This window comes from Squalius cephalus (assembly GCF_949319135.1).
Source record: "Squalius cephalus genome assembly, chromosome: 6".
Classification (NCBI taxonomy): Eukaryota; Metazoa; Chordata; class Actinopteri; order Cypriniformes; family Leuciscidae; genus Squalius; species Squalius cephalus.
This window is the reverse complement of record NC_137127.1, coordinates 11485802-11498539: the sequence shown is the minus strand read 5'-3', so window position 1 is coordinate 11498539 and position 12738 is coordinate 11485802. Positions and strand designations below refer to the sequence as shown.

At 36.2% G+C, this 12738-nt stretch overlaps 2 protein-coding genes across 3 annotated transcripts in view; one reads left to right on the top strand and one right to left on the bottom strand.

Annotated features, from left to right (window-relative positions):
• The window catches only part of pgpep1l (pyroglutamyl-peptidase I like), a 62855-nt gene that overhangs the window by 803 nt on the left and 49314 nt on the right, over window positions 1–12738 (bottom strand). Inside the window, exon 6 of one of the 2 annotated variants that reach the window (XM_079875105.1) lies at window positions 12046–12250. The exons of the other annotated variant lie outside the window; for it this stretch is intronic. Within the exon in view, the coding sequence (XP_079731231.1) occupies window positions 12092–12250 (159 nt within the window). The 3' untranslated portion in view covers window positions 12046–12091. The remainder of the gene's footprint in view (window positions 1–12045; window positions 12251–12738) is intronic. 2 annotated transcript variants of the gene reach the window in all.
• igf1ra (insulin-like growth factor 1a receptor) overlaps window positions 1–12738 on the top strand; it is a 97116-nt gene that overhangs the window by 37965 nt on the left and 46413 nt on the right.

The following is a 12738-nucleotide window of genomic DNA, read 5'->3' as shown; positions in this document are numbered from 1 at the left end:
TTTCTGGCACATTCCTTCCATCTTATGCCTTTTTAAACCGTTAATAACAAGCAGAATGGCAGCTACGATTGTTGTTGTTGCCTAATTTGACGTGGAAGAGTCTTAGTTGGATGCTGACGTAATTTTCATATATATATATATTTATTATATATTTATTATATATATATATTTTTTTTTTGCCTTAGTTTGATTTTGGCATATTTTATTTTATTTGGGATCTTATATATATATATATATATATATATATATATATATATATATATATATATATATATATATATATATATATAATATTTATTTATTTATTTATTTGGGTTTTAATTTAATAATAAAATTTTTGGCTTATTTCATGATATTGTTGATTTTATTTATGTATTTATTTATTTTGACTTTTATTTTAATATGAAGTACAGGAGTAACTGAACAATCATGTTATTTGCAAAAAAATAAATAAAAAAAAAGCCAAAATTTCTGCCAAAAGTTATTGATGTCAAGTGTATTGCCGGATATATAGTGCATTTAATTTAGATTCACAAGCTTTCGATTTACCGTAATTCATATTTATATAGATTCCAAATCACCTGCTAATCCTGTAAATTACGCAGGGACAGTGTTTCAGGCTGATTCAAACTTATAATTCTTCTTTTTGAACTCTTTATTAAATGACCATGTCTCATAAGAGTCATTTGCTGTGTTGTATGTCTGTTGTGCTTGAGTACTGATTGAACGCATCCTCTTGATGAGGGCTTGTGTGAGTGTACGTAGTTTGAATTTCACTCTGTTTTCCGATCCTAGAATAGTGTAAGCAGAGATGCCCGCACACCCTCCAACTCTATTCTCTTTTCTCATTGGGCTCGTGCCCCTCCACCTATTCATGTGTGGCCCATTCAGGAAATTCGGCTGTAAATAAAGAGAGACCTACATTTCCCCACCTCCGAAATAGCTCCAGATAAAAGCTTCTGTATCATCTGGATGTCGGAGTAATAGTGCTGAACGTACTCATGGGACAGGTTCAATTAGCTGCGTTACATTCCACAAATATTATACAAATGTTTAGACGGCGGAGCTCTTTGAAGAGCAAAATTAAACTCTAATTTATGAAACTGTGAGTAGATTTGTTGAATGATTGGTGTTGCTGTTTATTTTAGATGTATACATGTAAATATCAACTGAATGGAAAATGTAATGGTTTTCCATGGATTGTGCAAGTGACAAAGCAGAGAGAAATCATAACTCTTAATATGACGTCTGTAGAAACTGAAGTCCTGCCTTTCAGTTAAAAGATTCAGTTGCTTTTTTGATAGTCTGTAGTATTCGAACATGCAGTTTTTAGCATTGATTTGAGCTAATGAAACAAAATTAAGATTTTATTGCTAATTTGAAATATGTTGCAATATGACAGACTGTTTTGGAGATTTCAGCCTTTCCTCATTCAGGTAGTTAGGAAGGAACATGAGAGGAGTAGGGCAGCAGCCGAGCCATTCTCTCTCAGGTTTAGGACTTGTCGGAGATTCGGAGACCCCTTTGTGGACTTTAATTTTATGGGTAAATCAGTTAAAACATACTTCAAAATATCATCTTTTGTGTTCCACAGAAGAAAGTAAGGCATATCATAAGGGTCTTTAAAAGATTCATTTTTGGAAAAATGTCACTCAGAAAAAATGTACCAAATTGTAACTGGTACAATAGCTTTTTACTGGGGCAGTAGGTACAGCTTTGAACCTTGTTTACCCCTAAAAGGTGCATTTTCAACCCTCTACATTACAAGTAAACTTCAAACGGCATTCTGCAATTTTAAGTGAGATTCCAATCTGAAGGGTTTGGGCACTGCAAAGTGCATAGGGAATAAGGTAACATCTATACATCACTTTACAGGAAGTGGAGAGGGAAATTTATGTACCTGTCATTACGCATCTCCAGCACTTGAAAAAGTTTGAATAACAAAGGCAGTGAAACAAAAGTTATTTTCATATTAAACACCACAACAGACATTTATTGCTAAATTAAGTAATAAATGTGTGCGTATTATATATAATATTACAACTTTAAATTAGTTTGGATATACATCGGATACAGTTCATGGCAAATTTTCTGAAAAACTAATGCTGTAAACTATGTCAGTTGGTACTACATTACTAGAATATGGAAGGTTAAAATGAACTGATTTGTATACAGACACTTAAATTACACACAAGATTTTTATAATATAAAAAATAAGTTGTAATATTATATAATTTACATAATTATGTCTCTACTCCAATTTGATTTTTGAATAGGCCTATTTAAATGGTGGCTGTCAGAAAAACTTGGTGGATTTATTATTCAAACATGCATTAAATATTGAAGAACAGTAAAACATATAATGAATATGTAATATCGTGCATATATTTAGCAAAATGCTTCTCTCTAGAGTTAATTTATTTTTCTAGCTGACTAACAAGGTCACTGAATGGCTTTATATATATATATATATATATGTGTGTGTGTGTGTGTGTGTGTGTGTGTGTGTGTGTGTGCATCAAATGTCTTGCGAGTAAACTAAAAATATTTACTAGCCAATGGCAATTCTATTGGCAATATGTGCATAGAGGGTTGATATATTAGTAAAAGTACCCTTAGTATGTACCCTTATATTAGTATGTACCCTTAAGCTTCTACTAAAAACCTTTTAGGTGTAAATAAGTACAAATGTGTCGCTTTGGGGGGTTACAAGCACATTTTTATAAGACTGCAGGGCACCCAGAAAACTGGGTGCATGACACCACTTATGAGGGCTGAGGTGTTTTGCTCCAAAACAATCCTTGCAACCAAAACACACACCCCTACCCTAGGCTTTTGGTTGGTTGAGATCTCAAGTAGCTCTTAGACTGCTCGACAGCTGGTCAAACAAGCTTAATAGAGCAGTAGCTAGTCTGTAGACCCTAAGCCCATTAACTCTTCTCCAGGCCTGCTAGGCTGCTCATTGGTCAGTCAGGGATCAGTCTGCTTCTGTTTGACCTAACGTTAAGGTTGAGTGCGCGTGTGTGTTGGAAACGGGGAGAAGTACCTAGAAATCATAACTACAGATTGACGTAATGCCATTGCTAAAACAGACAGGGGTGCTGCTCTGTGTTATCCCTCTTGCCCAAGTGTGTGTGCGCTCAGTTTGTGTTTTCGATGTTATATTTTGTGCCCTTGCGAGGTGGCCTGGTGGGAGGGGCATAGGGAGTTTGCATGAGTTTAATTTGTCACGTATACGCGGCTAGGGGGCTTGGGAGGGAGGTCTTGGCTCGCAATCTACTGTAGCTCTTATTTTTTCTGTTGACATCTCATTACAAACTCTGTGCCCATACAAACCCCATACAAGGACATTGCTGACCTACATCGCGCTGTGTGTGGCAGCCGTGGATTGAGTGCTGTCTTCTTTTGCTCTTAGGGACTGAGGATGAGACTCCTCTGTTTTCTCTCTCATACAGGCCACCTTAGATTCAGTGGGATAGTGTGTCATCAGACCCTGCCTACAGATCAATAATGTCAGGGTCCAGGATGGCCAGCAACAGGCTATTCATCCGCAAATGTAACCTAAATGTAAAATGTTACATTCCACATATGTAAAATGTAAAGATGTGTTGTAGATGCAGGGCATGTTGTCACATTATATATGACCAGTCACAAAACCAGTCACAAGTAGCACGGGTATATTTGTGGCAATAGCCAACAATACATTGTACGGGTTAAAATGATCAATTTTTCTTTATGCCAAAAATCATTAGAATGTAAAGATCATGTTCCATGAAGATAATTTGTAGATTTCCTACCGTAAATATATAAAACATTTTTTTTTTTTTTGTGAGTGAATGCAGCACAATCGCGAACATAAATGCACAACTTTAAAGGTTTTCTCAATGTTTCGATTTTATTTATTCAGCTTTCAGATGATGTATAAAAATTGACCCATGTGACTGTTTTTGTGGTCCAGGGTCACATGTGGGACTAGTTATTACTGGGTAAACTTCCTTTGAAAAGCCTATTAGACGATTTAAACTAAATGTTAATATCTATAATATATCACTTTTACTTAATTATATTCTTTTCTTTTTTTTTATATAGCCACAATATATGAACCATGATTTTTACCTCATGTGACCTTTGTGATTTGATAAATTCGCAAACGTTTTATTAGTATTATATGTTAATATTGTTATAGTATATGTATATATTTTTAATCATGTTTAGTAAATATGTAATGTACTTTTATTTTTTATATGCACTACTTTTTTATATGCATTCAAAAGTTTGGTGTCTTTGAAGATTTGGAAGTGTTTTTTAAATAAGTTTGTTGAGATAAGTTATTTGATCAGAAATACAGTAAAAACAGTAATATTGTGAAAAACAGTAATATTGTGAAAAACATTTTTTTTGTTAATATATTTTAAAATGCCATTTATTTCTGTGATGCAAAGCTGAATTTTCAGCGTCATTACTCCAGTCCTCAGTGTCACATGATCCTTCAGAAATCATTCTAATATGCTGATTTGCTGCTCAAAAAATATTTCTTATTATTACGATAGTTGAAAACAGTTTTTCAAATTATGTTTGTGGAAAGTGTGAAAATCAATTTTTAAAAGGACAGCATTTATTTTTTGTAACAAAAGTCTTATCTGTCACTTTTGATCAATTAAATGAATCCTCACTGAATCAAAGTATTAATTTCTTTAAAAAAAAATTCATACCCTAAAATTTGAACATATTATTGTATCATTTGAAAATAACCTTGTTTACTTTTTCTTTTAATAGCTTGCTTACAGACATATGATGTGTTTATACAGAGCAAACAGGGCAATACATCTGCCCTGTGTGAGTCTTTGCATGTGTGAAAGAGAACTAAAGAGCACGAGTCTGAAGGGCAACAGCAGCCCTCATTCTGTCGGCCCTCTCACATCTGGATTCAATAGATGCTGTTTGGACGTCCGAGGGAGGAGCAAGTATAAATAGAGCGACTGCCGTAACCAAACTAACCCTCTCGGCTCCTCCCTCACGCTGGGTCAGTGTTGCCCCTACACCACACTAATGTCCTCCCAGCATTCCTTCAGTGTCTCACAGCCAAACAGACAATTATGCTGCTTGTCTAGTTAAATGAATGGCTTGGATTAGGTGACGATGCTGATGGATGAGTATGAGAATTAGGTTTGGTCTTGTTAGTTGGGTTGGTTTGATTATAGCACAAAACAATTTTGAAATCATCTTTTTTTTCCTGACTAAACACGCCTCAGATACAAGCAAACACTATTGCCAAGGGAAAGGCTAAAAAAGAGCCTCTCATTTGACTGTAATAATGTGTATTTTCACAGACCACATAAATTAAACCGAGCAATGTTTTTCAGAGGACTTGCACAGGGTGGTGCTACGCAGGGGGCAAGCGTAGCTGTTCTTTTTGTTGTGGCCATCTTAAGTGGAGCCCTGGCCCCAAAACACATGCCCCCTTTGTGGGGCACACGTGCATATCCCTCTTTTTCGCCCCACCCTCCTCTCACTGTTGGATGAAGGCACAAATGCAGAAGAAGTGGGTGTGGTTTAAGGTGGGGGGGTCAGACTAGCCTAGCCAAGCCGAGCCACGTCACATCAAGCCAAGCAGACCCCTCTTGCTTGAGCAAGTTTTAATTTGCGGAGACTCTGAGATGCTGCTGCGCCAGTGGACTTGTTCACCTCTCTCTCTCTCTTTCTCAAACACACACACACAAAAACATGTGCCTGCAGATTTGTTTTGTCGCTGCGTCCGCGCTCACCTTTTTGATTGATCATTTCATAAGCCACTCAGCCAGCCTGAAATGAAGTTCAGTTGGGTTAGTTATTGTTGTATTCTCCATGTGTGTGCTTGCTTGCTTTTGTCACAGTGGGCTGTTTTCCAAAGCGGCAATGGAATTCTACAAAAATCTCTCCTTATGGAACTAATAAAGTATCAAACCAGCTTAGCATTCCAGGAATCTTTAATACTGTAAAAGCACGCTGAGAGGGTGGGATAATGTCTTTACCACATTAAGTTTTCAGAATAGCTTATATTAATAGGAGTGGTCTGGTTTTGAGATTGCATGTTCAATTAACAGACTTTTTTTTTTTTTTTTTATCACTTTGCAAATCTGTGGTATTTCTATTTCAAATATGCTTTCTATTTATCAAAGAATCTTGAGAATTTTTTTTAATTACAATAATATTAAGCAGCACAACTGTTTTCAATGTGGATAATAATAAGAAATATTTTATGAGCACTAAAACATCATACATGTATGATTTCTGAAGGATCATGTGACACTAAAGACTGGAGTAATGATGATGAAAATTCAGCTTGGGAACAAATGTTTTGATCAGATAAATGCAGCCTTGGTGAGCATAAGAGACTTCTTTCATAAGCATTAACGCCAGTGTAAAACATTACATTTTACCAACCCTAAACCTTTGAACAGTGTGTGTGTGTATATATTATTCATTCATTAATTGATTTTAGTTTTGTTTTGTCTTTTTATATATATAAATATTTATATAATATATGACTTTTCATGTAAAAATACTTTCTCACACTGATTAAATCACATATCTCAAACTATATCTCTTTTTTTTGAAGCACAGCAAGAGATAGAGGGAGGGAAGGAGGGACCGAGGGAGAGACAGCAGAGGTTGTCAGTGATGAAAACAACTTGTCTGTTTATCAGTGCATGTGTGTAATTGCTTACAGAAAGAGACACTTTGAAAAGCCCAGGATGAAAAGGAAGGATAGAAAAATAGGAAAACAAAACCAGACCCCCCTCTTCTCCCACTGGCTGTCAAATTTGGCTGTGGTCCTTAGTCTATAAATCCCAGTGCCAGCAGCTGGAGACAGAGTGAAAAACAGAGAGGACGATAGAATGAAATAAATATATAAATATATAAATATATATATATATATATATATATATATATACACACACACAGTTTATATATATACAGACAGAAAGAGGGAGGAGACGGCTATCTTATGAATGAAGATCATATGAAGACTTTCTATGCAATGACATTCTTAAGTAATGTCTTAAGGAATCACGTACAATAAGACCAGCAATCTATATCAAGACAGTAAACAAAAGTTTAAAGTATTCAATTTTGACTTTAAGCTTTGGGGGGAAAAGGTGTAAATCATTTTGTTACGATCATGGCTGTTCACTATCTGGCTGTATACATGCAGGACCCAATTCATTCCCCACAGCTTGATTTCTTTCTGTTTCTGGCTTTCAGCGTTGTACTCTATTGTCTTTTGCCTTTTCTCTGTATTCACGGGATGAATGGCCAGATTTATATATCATCATTTATGGTAGCGTATTCGTATTAGTTTGTTATTGCTGTTTAGTTAGTTACAATTTTTCTTATTATTTCAGTTAAGGAAAATGTGTATTTCACTTTTATTTGATACTCTTTAACTCCGATGTAAGAATGGGTTTTTAAAAGCTCAGGGTTAGTAATGTTGTGCCCTTGAACAAGACACATTGCTGTAGGGTACACCAGATGATTGCATTCGTAATAAGTTCATGGTTATGTTCTGTGGAAACATTGCATGAAGGTCACAGAAGCAAATTCCACCAGTCCTGATCTTGTTTTTTAGATAAAGAATCAACATATTTGATCGCACTTAAGATGGATTAAGCTGTGGCGATGCAGGAATGGATTTATTTAATGTGTTGGAACAAGGTCTCGATACCGAAACAGACATTTACAAGAACCAGATCCACAGTTTTTTTAAAGCTGAATCTGATATTGGTTTGTGGAGATGTCATGCAGAGACACTTAAACAGGACAAGGAGAAAATTATAGAGGAGAGCTGGCCTGAGCTCCTGGTTCATCATTAGCACCTCTCTGCTCTTCAGGAGACACGTGTCCTTTTGGAGAAAGCCAGACGATAAAGCACACAAGCTGCAGTTGTTATAATAAACGCCACACAAGCGCACAACAGAGTTATAAAGTAATCAGGGCTCGGGGCAAAAATGTCACAGAAAAGTGTCAAATGCTGAAAAGATATTTCAGATGTGCTTTTGAGATATTCTCGATACTCTGGATTTAAGAATCGATATCGGTTCATCAAAATAAGAATCGATTTAAATTGAGAAATGGATTTTTTTTTTTTTTTTTACCCAGCCCTAAATTATGGAAGCTTGTTTCTGCCACAGAATAAAACATTTTAAAAGATAATTGTGACTTTTTATCTCACAATTGCGAGTTTACATCTCTCAATTCTGACTTTATTTCTCAGAATTGTGAGATATAAAGTCAGAATTGTGTGATATAAAGTCACACTTGTGTTATAAAGTCAGAATTGTGAGATATAAACTCGCAAGTGCGAGAAATAAACCCACAATTCTGCCTTTTTTTGCTCGCAATTGCGGCTTTATATCACACAATTGCGACTTTTTATTTCCCAATTGCGTGTTATAAAGTCAGTATTGTGAGATATAAATATGCAATTCTGAGAAAGTCAGAATCTGAGTGTATATATATATATATTTATATATATATATGCAATTGCGACTTTATAACACACAATTGTGACTTTATATCACACAATTCTGAGATAAAAATTTTGAATTGTGAGATAAAAAGTAGCAATTACTTCTTTTTTTTATTCTGTGGTGGAAACAAGCTTCCATACTAAATCACTGTCTACTGTTGTTGTATTAAAAGGGATCATGGACTTCCAGCCAAATTTTATTTTATTATTCATTTAAAAATCAATCTAATTAATATATTTAATAAATTTAATTCGATTGTTTTATTTTTATGAAATCTAAGGGCATATTTCTTCTGTTGTTGATACAGAGCATGACTTTTCAGTGATCTTTTTTTGTTGTTGCTTGAAATACAGAAGAGCATGTGATGATGGCGTGGGTTATTAAAAGTGTCATTCCTGAGCAGTGAGAGCTTGCAGGCAGGTGAGTTTGGTTAAGATTCGACAGGAGATGAAGAGAGGCATGTAAAGTCATTAAAAGGCTTCAGGTGTGGCTGGAGCTCCTCACACTCGGCTACAAGAATGTCAGCCCGCGGGTGGAATGGACTGGTGTGGAATTTGCCTTCAAGCTGCTGGTCTGGTTTGTGTTTTGCAGCTTCCAAACACACACACTGATATACTATGGAAAAAAAGGTGGAATGGCATGTGCATAATTGTATTTATTTTTATGTAACTGAATATGTATTTTCTTATTTTAAATGTAGTCATATAAATCATATATTTTTTTCAAAGACTTTTTTTTGTGAAACACAAAAGGAGATGTTTAGCCGAATGTCCAAGCAGCTTTCCCTATAGGGAAAAGAGAAGCGTGGACATACTGCCAAACATCATCTTTTGTCTTCGTTCAGGGTTTGAATGACATAAGGGGGAGTAAAAGATTAATTTCTGGCTAAAATACCCTTTAAGCGAGATCTGCTTGTCTGTGTTAGACATATGTACACAGTGTAATCTGTCTTTATAGTGCCAAAAGTTAGCATATTTCTCTCGATCAGTATCTTTGATTGACGGATCGCACTCGCGCTCTGGTAGCAGCATGTTGTTAGCAGGTCTCGTTTATGTGAGATGGATTGAACTGACATCGTTGATCCTGTTGTTCATTTGAATTTCTCTTTCACCACCTGTTTCTATTTCTATCATAACAAATGACTTACTGCTGATTGAAAGCGACCAGTCCTATATATATAAAAGACCAACTGACTCCACTGTTCATATGCTTCGTGTGAGACTATCCGTTCATTGTTGAGCTGTTGTTGTTTATTGGCACCTGATGTGGATTTTTCACAAGGTGTGATTGCAGATGGTTTGTGTTCTTCACATGGCTTGGTGCCAGTGTAAACCATGATTCATGTGACTTCATTGTTTACTGTAGAAATTATAGTCAGCATTGACAAACGAGCCGTTCATACAGAGCTCAACAATAATGATGACCTGGTGACCTGAGGCTCGTTCTGTGTTGTAACTATACGTCTTGCGTATGTTGGTATTGTTTTTATGCCTTACAAACATAAATCTTTGCTTTGTGATGCATTGAGGAGCAAAATTGTAATATCGCATAAACCATTTGCGAATAAAGCAGCGTTTCCATCTAGTGAGTCAAAGAGAAGAAAATCGTCACTTCCTGATAAACTGCCAGTAAATATCAATAAACCCGTTAGATTTCTTTCTGAGGACGGATGCCTGCTGCGTTTGGAAACACAGTCGTGTAAGACTGTTCATGGAGGTAATTATGCTTAACCACTTTGATGACAGACTTTGCTTAGGCATTTAAAAATGACCAAAACAACATTTCAGATGCTGTGCAACGAGATCGGTCTGCTGGCTAGTACAGTTATAGCGTCCCATCACACAAAGTCACATGATTTTTTTGATGCGCATCAAGGAATTTATTTGGTAAGTGTGTTTCCATTATAGTTTATGCGCATGTTTTCCCATTGGATAAAAAATGGATCCGACTCAAATGAGCGCTTTAATGTGCATTTTTTGAATTTATGCGCATCCTGCCTTTTCCATTCAGCAGTTTTTTATGCAATATCCCAAAATGCGCATTAAAAAAAATAGGTGAATGGAAACCTTGCTATTGTTAAGCTGGCTCACTTTTTGTCAGTTGAAATTGCAAAAATTATTTGTGAGGCATCGGGTAGATTTGGTTTAAAATTACAAATAAATTAATAATTTGTAAAACACATTTGTTATTAATAATAAAATTATATAAATAATTTAAATATATTTATCATGTTGATTTATCTAAATAAATAAATACATTTTCCTAAGAAATATATAATGTGTAAATATTATAATGTTTAATGTGTAAATATTATATTGTAAATATTGTAAAAAAAAAAAATATTACAAAAATATAAATATTATTAATACATTTTAATATATATACATATTTTTTAACATACATTATAAAAATATATTACTACTTATGATTTATTTTTATGTTGTGGGGCTACTGAAAATATTGCCTGGCCAAGTACAAATATGAGTTACTAGCCTGAAAAGATTCTGAAAAGTCCTTACTGTTGGGCCCTGGCACTGCAGTCACTGAAGACTTGTTTGATAGAATATAATCAATCTTTTTAGTTCTAACTCAAAGCCTGTCATTTAGCTCATATTTGACAAGGAGGGTTTAGGTGTGGTTATGCCAGTTGGATAATTTGTTGGAAAATTCAGCTGTGGTACCACTGACGAGCCAAGCCGTGGACAAAGACACGTGCTGCTGCTTGTGCTTTCAGGTAGTTCCCTGTATTCTATTAAGACAGACAGAGCCCTTTGTTTGTGTGTAGTTTCCACATGCACGCCCATCTGAAAATCAAAGGCATCAGTATTTTTGCTGGTGGGGATACATGAAGCTCGGTGTGAACAGAGCTGTGAATGAGTCACGCCTCTTCTCTGTGCATTTTACAGAAACGTAAAGAATACAGGAAAATCCGTTTTCAGACACCCTATTAAAAGAGCTCTTGTAAGCGAGCTGTGTGTATGTATGGGTGTATGGATGTGTATGTGTGTGCCTGTTCAGTTAGGCCATTGATTGCAAAGCATGAATGAATCTGTAGATGCTCCAGGCGGTGAGCAGTGTTCGGGCTTTCAACAGACTCCCAGAGGAGATGCTGGTCTGCTTTAAAGTGAGTGCGGATAAACAGTCACAGTAAGACACAAACATTCACACATGCTCTGATTCTCTGGTTTCATTTCACTATAGTAGGGCTGGGCGATAAAGCTGAAATAAATAAATATAGTTTATATAGTATTTATGTGTGTAATAAAAAAAAACTTATACATATACATACACACTACATACATTATATAAACAAACTTTTGTTAGATGCAATCAATCAGTTTTACAGCCCTAAATTGTACAGTGTATATAAATAAAATTAATACAAATTGAGTGATGAGGCAAATTATTCGCTGAATCATAATGTTTATATTTACTCAAATTCGATCAAATAATTTAATCGATTCACAAAAAAAAAACAATTAATGTTTTTGGGTTGGGGGTTGGGGGGGGGGGGTGTCTGTGTTTGCATAAATACCTCCGTGTCCTTCTGAGTCACAGGCTGTTTTCTTTACTACTTATTGTTAGTTTCTGTACAATGATACAGTCAGTGTAGTTGCCTGAAGCGTCGCTCTCGCGCTCCTTCTGTTTCTGAGATGCCAGAGAGAGTGTCTCTGGCCCCCGTCTGGTCGAACCCAGTACTGCTGCTGTGCCATCCAGCCGAGTGTGTGTGAGGTCTCAGTCTACAGGGAGACAAAGGGCATATTTTTCAGTTTGGAGGCCCTGCAGTGGGCTGGAGCTCAGTGGTGCTGCATTGCCTTGTCAGTGTCACAGTTGAGAGAGAGAAGGGAACCGGGGGCTGGGGTGAAGAGTGGGGGAGGGGGGGTCACTTCATGCTTTTTCAGTGCTCCTATGTTTCCCCTAGCTGTGTTCGTGGCACAACATTGCACAATGGGGGCTTTTGTTTGTTGGGGGGTGGAAGCGGAGGCTATTCTATTTCAATCATTTCTGGAAGTCCTGTGTTTGCGACGTGGTGGGGGCTTAATGCTTTCCTGTGGCTGTCTGTTGTTCCCTCTCTCTCCTTTTATTCAGTCTTTCTCTCTTTTTAGCCTCTCTCCATCTCTCTTGCTTCATCTCCCTTTCAGTCTTTATGTTGCTTCTCACTTGTCTGCCTCCTCATTGCCTTAAAGGGATAGTTCACCTAAAATTAAGAATCTGTCATCATTTACTC